Source organism: Lithobates pipiens, unplaced genomic scaffold (assembly GCF_037356315.1).
Source record: "Lithobates pipiens isolate NorthernLeopardFrog02 unplaced genomic scaffold, aLitPip1_a1.2 Scaffold_1, whole genome shotgun sequence".
In the NCBI taxonomy this organism is placed as follows: domain Eukaryota; kingdom Metazoa; phylum Chordata; class Amphibia; order Anura; family Ranidae; genus Lithobates; species Lithobates pipiens.
Genome location: NW_027507685.1, coordinates 56,975,910 through 56,997,265, shown reverse-complemented (window position 1 = coordinate 56,997,265; position 21,356 = coordinate 56,975,910). Strand labels below are relative to the sequence as shown.

General features: G+C 41.7%; 1 protein-coding gene across 1 annotated transcript in view; it reads right to left on the bottom strand.

Annotated features, from left to right (window-relative positions):
* LOC143923602 (sodium- and chloride-dependent neutral and basic amino acid transporter B(0+)-like) overlaps positions 1 to 21,356 on the bottom strand; it is a 126,301-nt gene that overhangs the window by 63,478 nt on the left and 41,467 nt on the right. The window contains exons 3-6 of the mRNA XM_077447431.1: positions 16,917 to 17,048; positions 5,616 to 5,777; positions 3,370 to 3,502; positions 466 to 598 (exon numbers count right to left, since the gene is read on the bottom strand). Of these exons, the coding sequence (XP_077303557.1) occupies positions 466 to 598; positions 3,370 to 3,502; positions 5,616 to 5,777; positions 16,917 to 17,048 (560 nt within the window). The remainder of the gene's footprint in view (positions 1 to 465; positions 599 to 3,369; positions 3,503 to 5,615; positions 5,778 to 16,916; positions 17,049 to 21,356) is intronic.

The following is a 21,356-nucleotide window of genomic DNA, read 5'->3' as shown; positions in this document are numbered from 1 at the left end:
TAACAAACCTCTGAGGGCTTCACAGAGAAGCTGTATTTATACCGAGATAAAATTACACACAGGTGGACTCTATTTACTAATTAGGTGACTTCTGAGGGCAAATGGTTCCACTCGATTTTAGTTAGGGGTATCAGAGTAAAGGGGGCTGAATACAAATGCACGCCACACTTTTCAGATATTTATAAAAAATAAAAAAAAATTAAAAACATTTATCATTTTCCTGCCACTTCACAATTATGTGTCACATTGTGTTGGTCTATTATATAAAATCCCAATAAAATACAATTACGTTTTTGGTTGTAACATGAAAAAATTTGAAAAATTTCAAGGGGTATGAATACTTTTTTCAAAGCACTGCAGATAGATAGATAGACAGATAGAACAATTTAGTTTTTAATGACACCAATAAACCACTATGGAATGTATAATAAATGCTATGTATAAAGGTTTTATTTGTTTATGTACCTTCCCAGATGATTTAATTCCTTTGAAGAGTGCAGCTCCAACAATAATCCAGGCTAAAAGTAAACAAAGTGCCAAGTACCAAACGACTTCACCGGTTTCATCAAGCCCACTAGAGCGGCGGAGTGTCACCTTCCTGAAATATAAAGAAATATTCCATAAAATAAAGCTTTAAAGGAAAAGTCGACTTTTGTGGAAAAAAAAAAAAAAGCAAATAAAAAAGAATAATATTATAACGTATACAATTGTGATTTAAGCCATATTGTAATTTCAGTAAATGCTATTAAAATTACCTTTTCCTTTTCAATCTGCAGTACTGCAATTTTCTGTAAAATGCAATGCAGTATGGCTACCTGGAGGTGTTCTGTACACAGACTGTGTACAGAACATCCCCTGAAAATGTAATTTCCTGATTGTGTGTTTGGCTTACAGATTTGCCCAGAAGCCTGCACTAACATACAATTCAGATTTTTGCCATCCCCTGCAATAAAAATGTCATATTTGGTGACATCTCAAAGCGAATCTTGGCTAAAGGGATGCAGACCCTGACACTTTCCTTATTAGAGCCCTGTAGGTGCAGTAGTTTATTGATAATTATAAAACCACTCCCATACAGATTCACTCTGCCCATGGACGTAGACAAACAAACAACTATTTCTTCAGAATAACAAAAGGTAGGAATCTGAAACAAAGTGTGTTAAAATCCTTGCAATGTACATAGATCACCCAAAGGGGAATGCTTTTTTCTCAACAAAAGTGGAGTTACTCTTTAAAGACATTAACATGTGTGTGTAGGTTCTTGCATATGTGTGTTTGTGTGGTTTTTCCGATTCCAATGTAAAACCCAGCAGGGAGAATTGGACCACATTGTTTGTGTGAAGTAAAGTATAATGTGAGCATTGAGTGAGCTCTGGAGTTACATTTGTTTGTGTCTGTACTGAATACAGTCTGCACAAAATGTACCGTATTTATTGGCGTATAACACGTGCCAGCGTATAACACGCACCCTAAGTTTAGGAGGGAATTTTAAAGAAAAAAACTTTTAGGAGGGCAGTTTAAGGAAAAAAACTTACATTTAAATGCCCATCAATGCAGCCTTATCAGTGTCATTTGCAGCCTTGCATTGCAGCCTTGTCAGTCATTTGCAGTCTTGCATTGCAGCCTTGCCAGTCATTTGCAGCCTTGCATTGCAGCCTTACATGTCATTAGAAGCCTTCCATTGCAGCCTCGCATGTCATTAGCAGCCTTCCATTGCAGCCTTACATGTCATTAGCAGCCTTCCATTGCAGCCTTCCCAGTCATTTGCAACCTTCCATTGCAGCCTTGTCAGTCATTTGTAGCTTGTCAGTTTCTTTTGCAGGCTTTCCATTTAAAGAGTGCCGCCGAGATACAGATCGGATGTCGTGTGTTTCTCGGCGGCCCTCGGTTGCTCTCGGCCATTCTCGGCTATTTTCGGCCGCACTCGGCCATTCTCGGCTATTTTCGGCTGTTCTCGGCGGCTTTTGGAAATAGCCGAGATCAGCTGGAAATAGCTGAAAATAGCCGAAAGCTGCTGAGACCGGCAGAAAAGGCAGAAGAGCTCCCAATCGGCAGGTGATCGGAGTATAACACGCACCCACAATTTTCCCCTGATTTTAAGGGGAAAAAAGTGTGTGTTATACGCCGATAAATACGGTGATATGCCCTTTCGCCTACTGTCTGTAGGGATTATTAGACAATATAAGCAACACTGCTGAAATGTAATGCCTTGTACACACGGTCGGACATTCCAACCACAAACTCCATCGGATTTTTTCCGACAGATTATGGCCAAAACTTGTGGCGCATACACGCGGTGGGACAAAGTTGTCGGAAAAGCCAATAGTTCGGAACGAGATGACATTTGTTGCGTACGACGGGACTTACATAGAGGCTAGTAGCCAATAGCTTTGGTCTCCTAATTTAATCTGAGCATGCGTGGCACTTTGTCCGTCGGAATTCTCTTCAAACGATCGGAAAAGTCAGATCAGATTTTGTTGTCGGAAAATTTTAGATCCAGCTCTCAAACTTTTTCCTTCGGGATTTCCGATGGGAAAAAGTCCGATAGAGCCCACACATGATCGGATTTTCCGACAACATAATCCGATCAGTCCTTTTCCGTTGGAATTTCCGACCGTGTGTACAGGGCATAACACAGGACCCAACTGTTTTGCCAAGTACAGTGGAAAGCAAAAAAAAAAACACATGTTAAAGGATTTCCAAAGCAGAATGGGTTAACTAATAAGAGAGCACAACATGCCTGATACGGACTAAGCCATCCGATACAGAATGAGTCACAGCTGACTTATTTGGTTCTGTAAACAACATCGTTTTTTTTTCAGGATACGTGAATTGAACCAATGCTTACAAAGTAAAAAGGCTAGGGCTCCACCTGCTGAGGTGATAGAAGACTATTTGATAGTTCATATTTACTTGACCAAAATATGTATTTTTACCATAATAAAAAAATAAAGAACTTACATAAAATAAAATAAATGATATAAATATATATATATATATATATATATATAGATAGATAGATAGATATATATATATATATAGATATATATAGATATCTATATATATATATATTTTTTTTTTTTCTCCTCAATAAAATTTGGAAAGTAGGTCTGTTTAAGATCCAACCACAGCCCTGAGGTTAACAGGGCAATTTTGACAGAATAGGAGATATTTATAGATCTCAGCAATTATCTATGGCCACACTTCACCTAACTATTGGTCTGCAATTGCAGATTCGGATTTTGAAGGTACCCAGTCCTTAAGCCTTGGCTATCCAATTGTCAGAGGGCTAAGGGATGGAAATCCCTGAATACACCCCCCCCCCCCCACCCCCACATAGTTAAAGAACAATTCCAAACAAACACTCACTCCCAGTACTGTTTGCTAGGCAGATCCACTTCCTCCAAGAATGTACTGTTGGCCAAGCAGGTCTTATTATTTTCTTTCACCCAAGTTAGATTTCTGGTCACTGTGATATTATCTTGTGAAACATTGCATGATCCTAGATGAAAACAACATTTTTACCATCTGTATATAATCTGAGACATTTTATATTGTGCAGCATTCATTACTACAGCAAGCCAGTGTATTATACAGAAATATTTTGAAACTTAATAGTAAAAAAAAAAAATGTAGTATTTTAAAGATAAAGATATTTTAAAGATAAAAAGATCCTGCTAAAGGCCAAATATAAAATATTTTAAGATGTGTGCAACTTCCAATCTAGAAAATAACCAGAAACATATTAATAAAACAATGAATGAAATATGCTTTTAATAGTGAAACTGCACACCATCTAGTTCTATCAATCTACAATACCTGGGGAATGTAAAGTGGCAAATGAGTGTGGCACTCATGTGTGAAAACAGTGGGCACTTTCAATACACGGGGCTTACTGGAAAATCCAGATATGAAGTAAGAGCCATAGGACATTCCAATGATGTCATTGCTATTGAACTTCTCCTCCTCGGCTGCCCTTAACTATTGTATTAAGGATTTACTAATTAAAATACATGAAACATCCAGTGTAATTTAATAAATGTTTCAGAATTGTGGTGATGAAAAGTCATACCCTTTTATTTTGCTACATTTAATTTAGACTTATCCCTTTTTTCTCGAGTTGTTAGGTTAAAATATCTGCTGGATGAGATAGATGACGCCATGTGGATGGGTATGGAAAGCTAAAGGCAAGCCATGTAAAGACGTATAATTGTTAAATGTTTCATGGTACACAAGACGGCATGTGAACACCGCCTTCCCCTCCTTCAATCCCTTACCCCCAAACCTCTTTATTTTGTACCCCTATTCCCCTTTCCCTTTTCCCTCTACAATGTTATATTTTGTATCTTGCAATGAAAACTTAATAAATATATATTCAACCTTAAAATATCTGCTGGACATGACATGTATTGGGGGAAATGTATTCACTGTCATTCCTACTGAAGAAGGTAGAAAAACTTTGCATTTTTGTGCCCATTTGTGAACTTTTAGTTGGCCTTAAATTATAATAAAATGTAAAATTGAAAGTTGAGGTAGATTACTTGGATTCCATTTATTCTTTTGAATGTTTCTTTTGAGGCCAGTGTTATCAATGAGAAAATAATATTTGCTAAAGTGCTGATTTTCAACATAACAACTCTGAAAATAGTCACCCTTGCTATCCTTTGTAATACTAGATAAACAAACTGTAGAAAAGCAAAACAGCTGGCAGAAGAATCCCCTGATACCAGAACTTCCAGGAGTGTCCGATTCCTGGTCCCTCAGTACTCTCTGTGGTTTGATCTACTGGCTTATATATTACTACTGGGTCCTGTAGTGACATAGGTGGGAGAAACCACAGTATGTAGCTTGGGGGGGGGGGGGGAGAATTGATGCACCTGATGTAACATCTTAAAGTGGAAATAACCCCTCTATCGTTTTCAGTCAAGGAAGCTGCCATCTTGGCCTCTAATGATTCTTCAACTGCACATGTGATCAGTTATGAAACCAGCCATTGGATGGTTTGAAAGTTTGGTTGAGAGCACAACCAATGTGAAAGTTAGCATTTCCGGCATGCCGGGAACGTAAGTGTTTTTTAAAACTGGGTTTACTACCGCTTTAAGATTCTTCTGTTGCCAATTTCTCTTCACTGCATCCAATTGGTGGCATAGGCTTCAAATTCCTAAGTTTTTGTTTGCTGTTGCAGTTTTATTTTTATTTTTTTTATTTTAGAGACAGAGTCACTGTCAGGATTATCTGCATTTCTTTATTTTTACGTTCATGCTGACAGAAAACAAAACAGTTTGAACTCAGCGGAATAGAATGCAGTCCATTTTCCCAATAGCAAAGCCAATTTAGCAGTGATCGCATGTGAATGCTCCTCAATTGGATCCAGTTAAAACTACTTAACGCGAGTCAAACTAAAAAAAAAAAACACATCTTTGCCCCTAAAATGTTTTTATATAAAAACCCAAGTTGTAAATGCAATATTTTCTATGACTTGATAGATATGTCTATAATGAAAAAAATAAGAAAGACATCCGTTTAAATTGCACAGCCCACACCTTAAAAAAAAAACAATTTCAAGATCGTAAATACAATATTTATTGGGTAAAAGCAGTATTTCAAATCCATACCTCGTGTGGTCTTACTGCACTTTTCATCTGCCCAGCTGAAGCAATCAGACCAAGGCAACACACTTTGAAAGGAGGCAAACAAATAATACAAGCTATAGGCAATGATAACATTGTAGTAAATGCAAACTAAAGTTGTGATGAGGACCATAGTGACACCAACACCTAGAATAAAGAAAATATAAGTCTTAATAGAAAACAGACCAATATTACACAGTTTACATACATGTAACACTCTAAATAAAAAATGTATAAATATTTCTCAAATCAATAAATTTGTTCAAAGTAAAACACTTGGGAAACAACTAAATATTTGGTTGACATATGTTTCCTGATTAATCCTGCCAAAGGATTTGTAAATTTGGCCAGTCATTCTTTTGATACATAAGCCTCTGTCAGTCAGTAAGAGCACTCTGCTACTTTACTGTTACTGCTTTCTAAGCCCTTGTACACACGGTCGGACATTCCGATGGAAAATGTCCGATCGGACCGTGTTGTCGGATAATCCGACTGTGTGTGGGCTCCATCGGACTGTTTCCGTCAGAATATCCAACCGACAAAGTTTTAGAGCTGGGCTATAAAATTTTCCGACAACATGATCCGATCGGACTTTGTCCGATCGTTTGTAGAGAATTCCGATCGGACAAAGTGCCACGCATGCTCAGATCAAATTCCTAGACCAAAGCTATTGGCTACTAGCCTGAACGTAGTCCCGTCCTAACGAAATAACGTCATCACGTTAAGAACGATCGGATTGAAACCTCTAGCCCTGTATTATGGGAAGCGCATAAGGCAGTTATAAGAGGGGTACTAATAGGGATTGGCGCAGGGAAAAAGAGAGAGAGGGAGAGGAGGAAAACCCTATTATATGAGGAAATTCAGAGATTGGAACAGATGGGGAGACCATGGGGGCTTCGGGACACCCAAGATTTAATAACTAAAAAGCGAGAGTTAGATGAGTGCTTGGAGCAGGATAGAAGAACGGCCTACCATATTCTGGGAAGAGAAAGGTACCAATGGGGGAATAAATCAGGTAAATGGTTGGCGAGGAGAGTGAAGGAAAAGAAAAATAGAACTTTTATCCCAAAAGTAAGAAACGCTGAGGGGGACATACAAAATATGCCAGATGATATTATGAATACATTTTTTTCATATTATAGGGGCCTTTATAACATCGGGCGACAGGATAAGGTAGAGAATCGAGTAGGGGAGGAAATAAAAGATTATTTAAATCAGATAGATATCCCCAGGGCCAAGCAAATAGAAATGGATGCACTAGAAGCCCCAATATCAAGAGGGGAAGTTGAGAGGGCGATTAAAAATACAGCTAAGGGAGGCTGCCCGGGGCCCGATGGTTTCCCGATCTCATACTATAAGCAATTCCAAAAACAGCTAGTCCCAAAACTATGCGATTATTTTAACGCAGTAGGGAAGGGCGGAGAATTCCGCGAGGAAACACTTTTGACGCATGTGGTCCTGATCCTCAAAGAGGGAAAGGACCCAACGGCAGTGGAGAGCTATAGGCCAATTTCCTTGCTAAACTCAGACATCAAACTGTTTGCAAAAATTATTGCTGAAAGATTAGGACCGCACGTGTCGGAGTGGATCCTGCGGGATCAGGTTGGATTTATTGAAGGGAGGGAGGGTCGGGATAACACACTAAAGACCATCATGTTATGCCAAGAAGCGGTAAGACGGGGGGCCCCCACGGTACTCATGTCAATAGATGCGGAAAAGGCATTTGACAGAGTGGGGTGGGGGTTCCTGTTTGAAGTGCTGGAAAGGTATGGATTAGGGGAGAGGATGAGGGGCTGGATAGAAGCCCTATACACCCACCCGAAAGCTAAAATAAGAATAAACGGAGCCCTGTCTCGCCCCCTTGAGTTGCTCAATGGGACAAGACAGGGCTGCCCGCTATCCCCATTATTATTTATATTGTCGCTTGAACCCCTGCTGATGGCCATTAGAAAAAATCGGAACATTCATGGGATATTGGCGGCCGAGAGGGAGTTCAAGGTCGCTGCGTTTGCGGACGATCTTTTGCTCTATGTTTCTAACCCTGGGGCTTCTATACCAGCAATAATGGAAGAATTATTAAAATATGGGAAGGTCTCTAATTTCAAGGTTAATATATCTAAATCGGAAATTTTGAATTTAAATACGCCAATAATAGAGCAAAACATCCTCCAATCTAAATTTCCCTTTAGATGGTGTGGGAGGGAATTGGCCTATTTGGGAATAAGGTTGACAGCAAAGATGAGTGATCTGTTTGAGGCCAACTATATGCCCATACTAAATAAAATTAAACAACATTTGGAAAGGTGCCAATATAAAGCTCTATCATGGACAGGTAGAATAAACGTAGTCAAAATGTTTATTTTGCCAATCTTCACCTATACGTGCCAAATGATCCCAATAGTGTTACCACAGGCTTATTTAAATAAACTAAAAACTTTGATTAATAAGTTTATATGGAAAAAAAAAGCGGCGAGGGTGGCACTGAATACCCTGATAAGAAGTAAAGACAGGGGAGGGTTGGCAATGCCGGATTTTAAAAAGTATTATGAGGCCATAGCAATTTCACGAATCCCGGATTGGATACACAATAAAAAGGGAAAGGATTGGGTTGAATTAGAAATTAAGTTAAGCAGTAGGGAATTAGGGGAAATAGTATGGATACCTGCAAAACATAGAGAATTAGGCCATAGCACAAACACACTGACAAAAAATTTACTTCAGATATGGGACACAATAAATAAGAGACATAACTGGGGACATAACTCACCACTAATGCCACTATTGGACACTAAATTTTTTATCCCAGGGCAAGAGGAATACTTATATTATAGTAGATGGGTTAAGAAAAATAACATTAAATTACAGGAGGTGATGGAAGGAAATAGGATGTGCACATACGAGGAAATTATAGGGAAATGGGGTCACAAACCATTAGATAAATGGAGATATCATCAATTATATTATTTTATTCAGTCTCTACCACAGCCACTACGGGGTAAGGAACAACTTAGACCACTGGAGAAGCTATTAGTGAACCGTCAGTGCCTCGAAAAAAGGATCTCAAAACTTTATAAAATCCTAATAGAAAGAATAGAGCAAAATTACCCCCCCTGTCTAGAAAAATGGGAAAGTGAAATCGGGTCCTTAAGTAACGATTATCATAGAAATAAGATAATTAGACGTATCTACTCGGTTGCCGTAGACTCACAAACACGAGAGATGTCATATAAACTTTTTACAAGATGGTACATAACCCCACAACAAGGAAACAAAATATGTAGTGCGACCCCCCGGGCATGCTGGAGAGGCTGCTTGGGGGAGGGGTCATTTGCTCATATATGGTGGCTTTGCCCTAAGATACAGACATTCTGGGGTAAAGTAATTGAAACTATTTTTGAAATAACTGGGGAAAGGATCAGGAGGGATCCATGGGTATGTTTATTTCATGATATAGAAAAAGGGGAGAGGGAGTATGGGAATTCCTTGATCCCCTGTTTATTAAATGCTGCTAAATCACTGATACCGCTAAGATGGAAAAGATCGGATCCCCCCTCAATGAGGGAATGGGCAGAAAGACTAGAAAGGATACGAATTATTGAAGAGTCAATGTATAAACTGGATAATATGGAGGAGAGGTACCAGAATAAATGGCATCTCTGGGTATTATTTGGTAAAACTGAAAATTATTTGAAGATGGTGGAAGGTTAATCAAAAGAAATCCCATGGAGCAGGATCGAGTGAGAGAGGGGAGGGGGGGGGGGAGGGAGGGTAAAGGAGGATAACCTTTATAAGCACTGATGCTGTATGTATTATTATGTGGAATGGTTTATATATGTTTTATAGCTGTTTGTAAATTTTGGATAACTTCAAAAATAAAGAATCTAAAAAAAAAAAAAAGAACGATCGGATTTTCCGACAACTTTGTCCGACCGTGTGTATGCAACACCAGTTTTGGACAAAATCTGTCGGACAAAATCCGACGGATTTTGTTGTCGGAATGTCCGACTGTGTGTACAAGGGCTTAGTATGCTCCCCACAAACTATACAGAGGCAATGATGCTAATTTACTGTCCAATCAGGAGGGTGGAGATGGAGAGATGACCTAGGGATGTTTCCTGTTTGGCTGTACATTTGAAAATGTGTGCAAGTCATAGAGAATTACAAACCTTTTGCCAGGTAAAATAGTTAAATATTCAAACTGTGTATTTTGCTGTCTCCATTCAGTTTCATTCAATGTCAAAGTGTCAAAGAGGTAAATCAAAGAATCCAGTTTTTGAGTCTTTTAGTGTCCTTAAAGCATATAGCTACATATAGACACTTTTAAATGTGAGTGGAAATATTTTATTGTCTTTTACCAAATAAACTTGTTTGTAATGGCATTGTGCAATGAGGATCTTCTTTTGTCATTTCCATCCATCTATATGAGGGTTTTCTCTGCATGAGACGTCAGTCAACAGACTTCTACACGCTTAAGAGACCATACTAGAGATAGGTGGTCAACATCTAGGGGTGAGCGCACATGTGGGGCACCCAGTCTGAGCACATCTGCACATACATACGTTGTTTAAGTTCAAGCACTGTATATCATCACCTATTGGGATTGTATCAGATGTACAGTGACTTGCAAAAGTATTCACCCCCTTGGCATTTTTCATGTTTTGTTGCTTCACAACCTGGAATTAACATGGATTGTTTGCATCATTTAATTTACAGAACATGCCCACAACTTTGAAGATTTTTTTTTGTTTATTGTGAAGCAAACAACAAATAGGACAAAATAACAGAAAAGTCAATGTGCATAACTATTTACCCCCCTAAAATCAATACTTTGTAGAGCCACCTTTTGTGGCTATCACAGCTCCATAAATCTTTATGGAGCTTTATGCATAAGACTCTATGAGCTTGCCACATTTTACCACTGGGATTTTTGTCCATTCCTCCTTGCAAAACAGCTCCAGCTCCTTCAAGTTGGATGGTTTGCACTTATGAAAAGCAATCTTTAAGTCTGACCACAGATTTTCTATTGTATTGAGGTCTGGGCTTTGAATAGGCCATTCCAACACATTTACATGTTTCCCCTTAAACCACTAAATGTTGCTTTAGCAGTGTGTTTGGGGACATTGTCCTGCTGGAAGGTAAAGCCTCAAATCACACACAGTGTGGTACAGGTTTTGCTCAAGAATCTCCCTGTATTTAGCACCATCCATCCTTCCCTCAACTCTGACCAGTTTCCCAGTCCTGACTGCTGAAAAACATCCTCACAGCATGATGCTGACACCACCATGTTTCACTGCGGGGATGGTGTATTTTGGGTGATGTGTTGGGTTTACGCCAGACAGCCTTTTCTTTGATGGCCAACAAGTTCAATTTTAGTCTCATCAGACCAGAGCACCTTTCTCCATACATTTTGGCAGTATCCCACATGCCTTTTCGCAAGGTCAAAATGTGTTATTTAGTTCTTATGCTGAAAGTAATGACTTTCTTCTGGCCACTCTGCCATAAAGCCAAGCTCTATGGAGCGTACGGCTTATTGTCTTCCTATGTACAGATACTCCAGTCTCTGCTGTGGAACTCTGCAGCTCCTCCAGGGCTACCTTAGGTCTCTGTGGTGCCTCTCTGATTAATGCCCTCCTTGCCTGGTCCAAGAGTTTTGGTGTGCTATCTCTTGGCAGGTTTGCTGTTGTGCCATGTTCTTTCTTTCAATTTGGTTATGATAGATTTGATGGTGCTCCTAGGGATCATCAAAGATTTGGATATTTTTTACAACCTAACCCTGACATGTACTTCTTAACAACTTTGTCCCTTACTTGTTTGGAGAGTTCCTTGGTCTTCATGGTAGTGTTTGGTTAGTGGCGTCTCTTGCTTAGGTGTTGCAGCCTCTGGGGCCTTTCAAAAAGGTGTGTATATGTAATGACAGATCATGTGACACTTATATTGCACACAGGTGGACATCATTTCACTAATTATGTGACTTCTGAAGGAAATTGGTTGCACCAGAGCTTTGTATGGGCTTCATAACAAAGGTTGTGAATACATACGCACATACCAATTATCATTTTTTAATTTCTGAAAAATTGTTTTATGTATATATTTTTCTAATTTTACTTCACCAACTTAGACTATTGTGTTCTGATCCATCACATACAATTCAGATAAAAAAAACATTGAACTAAAGTCTGTAATGTCACAAAATAGGTAAAAAGTCAAGAGGATGAATACTGTTGCAAGGCACTGTAGATTACTGTGGTAACAGTTATTGTATTAAACCTAAGAACCTAAGGGCAGGGACACAATATCCTTGCCAACTTCCTCATGTATTTCTAAAAACAAGAACCAAGCATGAAACACACAGCTTACACAGCAAACGCCAGCTGTCAATAGCTTCTTTTGTCTTTAGAATGTCAAAAACAGCATCAGGGAAAATTCCAACAGCATTGTAAAAAAAACTATTACAATGTGCGTTGTATTCCTATTTTGACCATTAAAATATTTCTTTGTGTGGGTTTTACATTATAGGGCCCTAGGACCACAAAAATATAGGCTGTGTCAAAAAAAATTACACATAGTCACTTAACAGGACTTGGACTGGCATTACTGACCTTGGAAGACAGGTAGAATCCATCCTTTACTGATCGTACCTCACTGAATGCAGTCTGATTGAGTAGTAATAGTTAGGGATGGCCGAACGGTTCGCCCGGCGGTCGTTTCGTGGCGAATTTCGGCTGTTCACGGTCCGCCCGATCGGCGGACTATTGCCGCCGTTCGCCCGGCGGACTTCCGTGTTTACTGTGTAAAAGAACTTTGACCTATGATGACACATCCATCATGGGGTACAGGACAGCCAATTGAGACATTACAGCACATGGACACTTGGACATTCCCCCTAACTTATAAATAGACCCGATCCGGCGGCCATTTTACATTCTTTCTACTGTCACTATAGGGAGAGGTTGCTGTGTGGAGCAGGGAGAGACTGCAGTGACCCAAATCGTTAGCTATTTGGTCCACAAAAGTTCTTTTCAGGACTGGTATAGGTGTTAGGTGTAGTTCAGGATATAGGTTTGAGGCACTGCTGTGCTACTGATTTTTGCAGCAGCCTGTCTTTTGTCAGTGTAGAGAGAGGAACAGGACGCTGTGTGCTGTAGGGACAGTCAGTTTAATCATAAGCTGTTACTATTAGGTCCACAAAAGTGCTATTCAAGTTATTGTTCCAGCAGCCTCTGTTTTGTCAGTTTAAATAGGGACAGGCAGGAAGCTGTGTGTGAGGCAGTGAGGGACAGTCAGTTTAATCAGTAGCTGTTACTATTAGGTCCACAAAGGTTCTTTTCAGGACTGGTATGGTAATAGGCTTGTACACGTATAATATTCTTTCTTCCAAATATAGAAAGAATATTATACTTGACTGCTGCCCTTCTACTGCAGTAGTCCTTTATCGGTATAGGGACTGAGGTACAGTCTGCTAATTATTCACAACCTACTTATTCCACAAAGGTCCTTATAAGGACTGGTAAGGTCTAGGGTACTACAGTACATAGGGTTGGGTGAGGTACAGTCTGCTATTCCTTAAGGACTGGTATAGGTCCACAATTTATATAGGGTTGAGGTGCACTACTGCTGACTGCTGCCCTTCTGCTGCAGTAGTCCTTTATCAGTATAAGGACTGAGGTACAGTCTGCTAATCATTCACAACCTACTAGTTCCACAAAGGTCCTTATAAGGACTGGTAAGGTCTAGGGTACTACAGTATATAGGGTTGAGTGAGGTACAGTCTGCTAATCCTTAAGGACTGGTATATCATGGTGCTGGTGTCAGTGCTTTATGTCACGCTGCTGATGTCAGTGCTCTCTATCACGGTGCTGGTGTCAGATCACTCTATCACGGTGCAGGTGTCAGTGCTCTATATCATGGTGCTGGTGCTGGTGATCATCTCCTGCACCCTCTTCTTTGCCTACCCTGACCTTCCCTCGCCTCCATTGTCTCAAGAGTCCTGAATTGTCAGAATTTCACATATAATAAAAGAATGCTTGTAGTTGTCGATCTCAAATTCACCTCATACATGTGTTATGTCATTGGCCATGTGGTGGGACTATGTGTGCACAGCTAGTAATTATTTTGTGGCTGCAAATATGACCTGTAGGTTTGTAAATTTCACCATCCCTGTGCTGTGATGACTTCCTCCTGGGGCTGCTTATTATGAGGGGCTCCCACCATCCCTGTGCTATGCTGACTTCCTCCTGGGGCTGCTTATTATGAGGGGCTCCCACCATTCCTGTGCTGTGCTGACTTCCTCCTGGGGCTGCTTATTATCAGGGGCTCCCACCATCCCTGTGCTGTGCTGACTTCCTCCTGGGGTTGTACCTCTGCTGTGCATATTATGAGGGGCTCCCACCATCCCTGTGCTATGCTCATTATGAGGCGCTCCCACCATCCATGTGCTGACTTCCTCCTGGGGCTGTACCTCTGCTGTGCATATTATGAGGGGCTCCCACCATCCCTGTGCTATGCTCATTATGAGGGGCTCCCACCATCCCTGTGCTATGCTGACTTCCTCCTGGGGCTGCTTACGGTGCTGGTGTCAGTGCTGTATATCACGGTGCTGGTGTCAGTGCTTTATGTCACGCTGCTGATGTCAGTGCTCTCTATCACGGTGCTGGTGTCAGATCACTCTATCACGGTGCAGGTGTCATTGCTGTATGTCACGCTGCTGATGTCAGTGCTGTATATCACGGTGCTGGTGTCAGTGCTGTATATCACGGTGCTGGTGTCAGTGCTTTATGTCACGCTGCTGATGTCAGTGCTCTCTATCACGGTGCTGGTGTCAGATCACTCTATCACGGTGCAGGTGTCAATGCTGTATGTCACGCTGCTGATGTCAGTGCTCTCTATCACGGTGCTGGTGTCAGTGCTGTATATCATGGTGCTGGTGTCAGTGCTTTATGTCACGCTGCTGATGTTAGTGCTCTCTATCACGGTGCTGGTGTCAGATCACTCTATCACGGTGCAGGTGTCATTGCTGTATGTCACGCTGCTGATGTCAGTGCTGTATATCACAGTGCTGGTGTCAGTGCTGTATATCACAGTGCTGGTGTCAGTGCTTTATGTCATGCTGCTGATGTCAGTGCTCTCTATCACGGTGCAGGTGTCAATGCTGTATGTCACACTGCTGATGTCAGTGCTCTCTCTCACGGTGCTGGTGTCAGTGCTGTATATCACGGTGCTGGTGTCAGTGCTTTATGTCACGCTGCTGATGTCAGTGCTCTCTATCACGGAGCTGGTGTCAGATCACTCAATCACGGTGCAGGTGTCATTGCTGTATGTCACGCTGCTGATGTCAGTGCTCTCTATCATGGTGCTGCTGTCAGTGCTGTATATCACGGTGCTGGTGTCAGTGCTTTATGTCATGCTGCTGATGTCAGTGCTCTCTATCACGGTGCTGGTGTCAGATCACTCTATCACGGTGCAGGTGTCATTGCTGTATGTCACACTGCTGATGTCAGTGCTCTCTATCACGGTGCTGGTGTCAGATCACTCTATCATGGTACAGGTGTCATTGCTTTATGTCATTCTGCTGATGTCAGTGCTCTCTATCACGCAGCTGGTGTCAGATCACTCTATCACGGTGCAGGTGTCATTGCTGTATGTCACGCTGCTGATGTCAGTGCTGTATATCACGGTGCTGGTGTCAGTGCTGTATATCACGGTGCTGGTGTCAGTGCTGTATATCACGGTGCTGGTGTCATTGCTGTATGTCACGCTGCTGGTGATCATCTCCTGCACCCTCTTCTTTGCCTACCCTGACCTTCCCTCTCCTCCATTGCCTTCATGCGCTCCTGAGTCCTGAATTGTCACAATTTCACATATATAAAAAAAGAATGCTTGTAGTTGTTGATCCCAGATTCACCTCATACATGTGTTATGTCATTGGCCATGTGGTGGGACTATGTTTGCACAGCTAGTAATTATTTTGTGGCTGCAAATTTGACCTGTAGGTTTGCAAAGTTCGCCTCCCATTGAAGTCAATGGGGCCCGCCGCGAACGTTACGGTTCGCGAACTATCGGCCGCGTTTGCGGTCCGTGTTCGCGAAACGTCCCGTCGGAAGTTCGTCCATCACTAGTAATAGTAATTAAGGATGAGTCAAACACCCCCCGGTTCGTTTCACACCAGAACCTGCGAACAGACCTAAACTTTGTATGAACTTTAGAACCCTATTAAAGTCTATGGAACTCGAACGTTCAAAATCTAAAGTGCTAATTTTAAAGGCTAATATGCAAGTTACTGTCCTAAAAAGTGTTTGGGGACCCGGGTCCTGCCCCAGGGGACATGTATCAATGCAAAAAAAAGTTTTAAAAACTGCAATTTTTTCGGGAGCAGTAATTTTAATAATGCTTAAAGTGAAACAATAAAAGTGTAATATTCCTTTAAATTTCGTACCTGGGGGGTGTCTATAGTATGCCTGTAAAGGGGCGCATGTTTCCCGTGCTTAGAACTGTCCCTGCACAAAGTGTCATTTCTGCAGGAAAAAAAAATGTCATTTAAAATCACTTGCTGCTATAATGAATTGTCGGCTCCCGTAATACAGAAAACACTCATTGAAAGTCATAGATAAAAAAATTTAAAAAAAAGCGTGGGGTTCCCCCAAATTCAATTACCAGGCCCTTCAGGTCTGGTATGGATATTAAGGGGACCCCGCCTCAAAAAAAAAAAAATATCCATACCAGACCCTTAATTCCAGCCAATCCAACAGGAATCAGCCAATATTTGAGCAGTGTATGACTAGCTTTAGTGTTCCCATTGAAATATTTCCCCTCACCTTCTGCTCTGATGACAGCTCAAAATTTAAACATTTCCTTCACTTACAGTCCTGGTGACAAAGGTCACTGTGGCAAATAGAGAGGATAATTCAATAGGATAGACAAACAGCAACAGAAACCTGACAAGGGTTCTAATTTTTCCTACTATATAAAATGCTATGGCTTTAGATACACTGATAAGCAATATTGACAGGCAAACTGCAGTAACCATAGCAACTGGCTAAATTATATACTAATACAATCAGATAAGTGAATTAATTATTGTGATTGGTTGAAACAAATTACTAAACTTTTTTCTCTATAAATATTTCTCTATAAATATGTCAAAAATTATGCATAGTATATACTTGAATAAAAAAACCTATCCATTAGTTTAATGTTTTTAAAACAAATTCTAAATGGAATGATTTACCGAAAATAATTTAGTTATTACGTGCTACAAAAAACGAATACTCAATACAAATGTTTGTGTACCTTGTAGAAGTGGTACAACACGCCACACTGATATAGGTCCCCGACTGGAAAACTGTCCCATCGAACATTCCAAGAAGAACAGAGGAAGTCCAGCAAAAGCAAGCATAATTGTGTAAGGTATAAGAAAGGCTCCTGCAGATTTCAATTAAATAAGGCATTATTATATGTCAAAAAATTGCACTTGCAGGATACTCACATAATACAATTGTTTTATGTTGTCTTGCCTGAAAAAAAAAATGAATGCAGCCACCACATCTAAGAATTGGCAAGTTATATTTTTTTTCACATCAAAAGCTTTTATTGTAAAATAGAGACAAGCGTCTTACAAGACACAAGACAAGAGTACAATGGCATGGTTCACAACAATTCTACTAATAGATACATGTGATACATAACTGGAATCATTCCTTTACCACGGATCTCTCTGTCCACACGTATTCAGTTCGCTTTAGTTGTCTTACATTGACATTTAGAGCATGTTGAGCCAACCAAAACCACAAGCTATCATCAAAGCATAACTTTTAGAAGGATCCAATCTAATTGTACCATATGGTATAATAAACTGTGTAGTCGGAGTAGGTCCGACCACTTCTATGATCAGAAAGGATAGTGGAAATATAAGGAGAGTAGTGTGGAAAAGGGATAGAAGGACAGAAGGAAAAAAGGATGTAAGAGTAATAGGGAGTTATAAGGAAGCAAGGGTAATCTGCTGAGCATAAATGAAGATAACAAAGGACTGCTTAGGGAACCTGAAGCAGCTCAGTATATTGCCTGGAGTATCTGAACACGATCCAGGGAGTCCAGATAGCATGAAATAAATCTACATTCTCGTGAGCCTGTGCTACTGTTTCTTCCATTATGTACAGATCCGTCACTCTTTTTAGCCAATCTGATACTGTGGGGACTCTGGGAGAGCGCCAGTGCAGCGGCACCAACGCCTTTGCTGCATTTAAAAGATGCTTGAGAAGAGAATTTTTATATCTCTTTCTTGGTGTATCGGTAATGTGTAGGAGGCAGCAAGCTGCATCTAGCGTGATGGAGGTGTCCGTGATTTGCTTAATTGTGGATCGCACTGCGTCCCAAAACGGTGTTATTTTAGGGCAACTCCACCAAATGTGTGTTAGTGTCCCCACCTCGCTTAGGCACCTCCAGCAGTGTTCTGGCACCTGCGGAAACCACCTATGAAGCCTGTCTGGTGTATGATACCACCTGATCAGTAATTTGTAACCCAACTCTTGCGTGTTGGTGTTAACCGAGCATCGGTGCGCCAGTGCACAAGCGCTCCCCCATTGTGAGTCCGTAATCTGTCTACCGAGCTCTCGAGACCACTTACTCCTAGAGTCGTCCCCAGGGAGCCTGGAAAGGTTTTGTAGCCAAGAATAGGCCATCGAGGTGGTTTTAACCTGTTTCTCGCCAGACGCACACACCTCCTCAAAGTCTGTTAATGGTCTTGTAAAGTCCCCCTTATGACGTGAAGAGGTGACAAAACTCCTGAGTTGGAAATATGTCCAAAGAGGAAGGTCGGGTATTCCCCAATCTCTCTTGATAACAGATAGGTCTTTGAGTCTGCCCCCAGTGAAGCAATTTTTAGCCACTCTTGGTGAGTCTGACTGCCGATCGGTGAAGATAGCATTACCCATTCCCGGCAAGAATTCAGGGTTGTCCCTCAGCGGAGTCAGTGGGCTATTCTGGGTCGTCACTGCTGTGTGTTTCATAGTTATGTGAAGTAATGAGAGTGTGGTCTCGGTAAGGGGATTTAAGCTGAACCCCTCCCTCAGCTTGGTCAAGGGGATCCAGGGGGCGAAGTGCAACCTGCGTCCGAGTAACCTTTCTTCCAAACGTATCCAGTCTTTGTCGTCTCTGTGGCAATGCCAGTCAACTATTCTGGTCAGGTGTGCCGCTATCTGGTAGTTCTTGAAGTTCGGTAGGCCCATCCCTCCCTTATCTTTAGGTGTCGACAACAGCGTAAATTTGATCCTAGCCCTCTTTTTGTTCCACAAGAAATTCAACGCCAACGAGTTTAATTTATTGAAAAAGCTTCTCGGGATCCTAACTGGTAGTGCCCGAAATAGGTATATTAGTCTAGGTAAGACAGACATCTTCAGGATTGCTGCGCGCCCAAACCAAGAAAACCATCCCGCCCCCCATTTGCGTAGGTCATCTTCTATCTGTCTTAACAAGGGGGGAAAGTTGAGATCATATATTGTAGCTACGTTCGGGGCAACCCATACACCCAGGTATTTTAACGCCTTTTCCTCCCAGCGAAACGGGCAATTCCCCTTGATCCTGTCAAATTCTTCGAAGGTGAGACCTATGTTCAGGGCTTCCGATTTAGTATAGTTGATTTTTAAATTGGATATGTACCCAAAAATCTTAAAAGCATTGAGCAGGTTAGGGAATGTCGTGTGTGGGTCAACTAGGTAGAACATCAGGTCATCGGCGTAAGCTGCCACCTTGAACTCTCTGTCTTGCACCCTGAATCCTCTGTTCGATTCCTCTCCCTTCACCATTCTAATGAATGGCTCTAGAGATAAAATAAACAAAAGTGGGGATAGAGGGCAGCCCTGCCTGGTCCCGTTCGAGATCTTCACCGGGTCGGAGAGGGAGCCATTAATCTTAACTCTAGCTGATGGACTCTGGTAAATTGCCGAGATCCAAGACAGCAATCTCGGTCCCATCCCCACCCTACTGCATGTGGCCAGCATGTAGTCCCACGCTACCCGATCGAAGGCCTTCTCCGCGTCCGTGGACAGGAGAAGGCCTCCGATCTTCCTTGCTTTAGCAGTCTGAGCCAGCAGGAGTGTTTTAAGTATATTGTCCTTGGCTTCCCTTCCCGGCATGAACCCCACTTGTTCCGGCCCTATCAGTCCCGGCAGCAATGGACCCAATCTATTGGCCAAAATTTTTGTTAAAATTTTTAAATCTAAATTTAGCAATGATATAGGTCTGTAGTTTGAGCAAATAGAGGGATCTTTGTTGGGTTTAAGCAACACTGTTATATGTGCCGAAAGGAAATCTGGAGTAACTTGTCTAGGCGCAGACAGAGAGTTCAAGGCTTTCTTGAGCGGGCCCACTATAATGTCACGGAAGGTTTTGTAATAGATAGCCGTGTAGCCATCGGGCCCAGGGCTCTTCCCAGGTTTCAGTTCGTTAATAGCCCGCTTCACTTCATCGTCAGAGATCTGTTCATCAAGGGCACCCCAGTCATTCTCCTCAAGAGTTGGGAGTCCGCTTTTTTCTAAGAAGTCTGCAATGATCTGACGTCGGCCTCCAGTCAAGTCAGGGGGTTTGTGTTGAAGAGGTAGGTTGTATAATTCCGTGTAGTACTTATGGAAGTGGGTCGCGATGGAGTCGTTGTCAACCTCGAGGGTGCCGTCCGAAGTCCTAATCCCAGTGATAACCTGACTGGAGTGGTGTTCCCGAAGGGCCCTCGCTAGTAGTCTACCAGTTTTGTTGCCCCCCTCATAATATATATTTTTCTTAAAAAATAATAGGCGTTTGGTTTTATTGTGGAGAAGGTCATGTAATTGTTTTCTGGTTCCCAGTAAGTCAGAGGCCGTCTGAGTGCACAATGTGCGTTTATGTAGGGTCTCAAGTCTGTTAATTTTGTGCATGAGTTCTCTCACTGCTCTTTCTGCTCCCGTTTACGTTTCGCTCCCAGACTAATGAGCACTCCCCTGATGGAGCATTTCTGTGCTTCCCATAACACCAAAGGATCTGTGCCTGGTAAGTCATTGAGTAAGAAGTATGTTTTTAGTGCTTCTTCAATTAGAGGCAGGGTGGTCGGGTCCGTCAATAAGGAGGAATTTAGTCTCCAGGAAGCCGAATGTCGTTTGAGCAAGCTAAAGTCCATTGACACTGCTATCGGTGCATGATCTGAGATCACCAGTGAGCCTATCCTGGCCTCATTGATCGCCTGTAGATCCCTTTGTGTCACAAACAGATAATCGATACGGGAATATTTGTTGTGTGGTTTAGAGAAATGTGTAAAATCTCTGCCCTCTGGGTGCAGTAGGCGCCAAGAGTCAATTAGCTGCATAGATTGCAATAGCTTTTTGATCTGCCTCAGTATCTGAAATGTGACACAAGATTTCCCCGTGGAGGTATCTGTCAGCGGATCTAGAGGGATGTTAAAGTCCCCGCCCAATATTATGCACCCTACTGCAAACCCCTGCAACTCTCTAATAAGACGTTTACAAAATTGCAAGTGGTTCCTGTTGGGGAAGTAAGTATTGGCCAAAGTCAGAGGTCTGCCCCTGTAGGAACCCTTCAAGAACAGATAGCGACCGCCCGGGTCAGAAAGGGTCTCAGAGTACACAGAGTGAGGAAACCACCTGGGCTAAAAGAGGATACGCCACGGGATGTGCTTATTAAGTTCCATAAGTACTCAGACAAAGAAAAAATATGGAATAATCTTAGGAAGGGACCTCCTCTACAGTA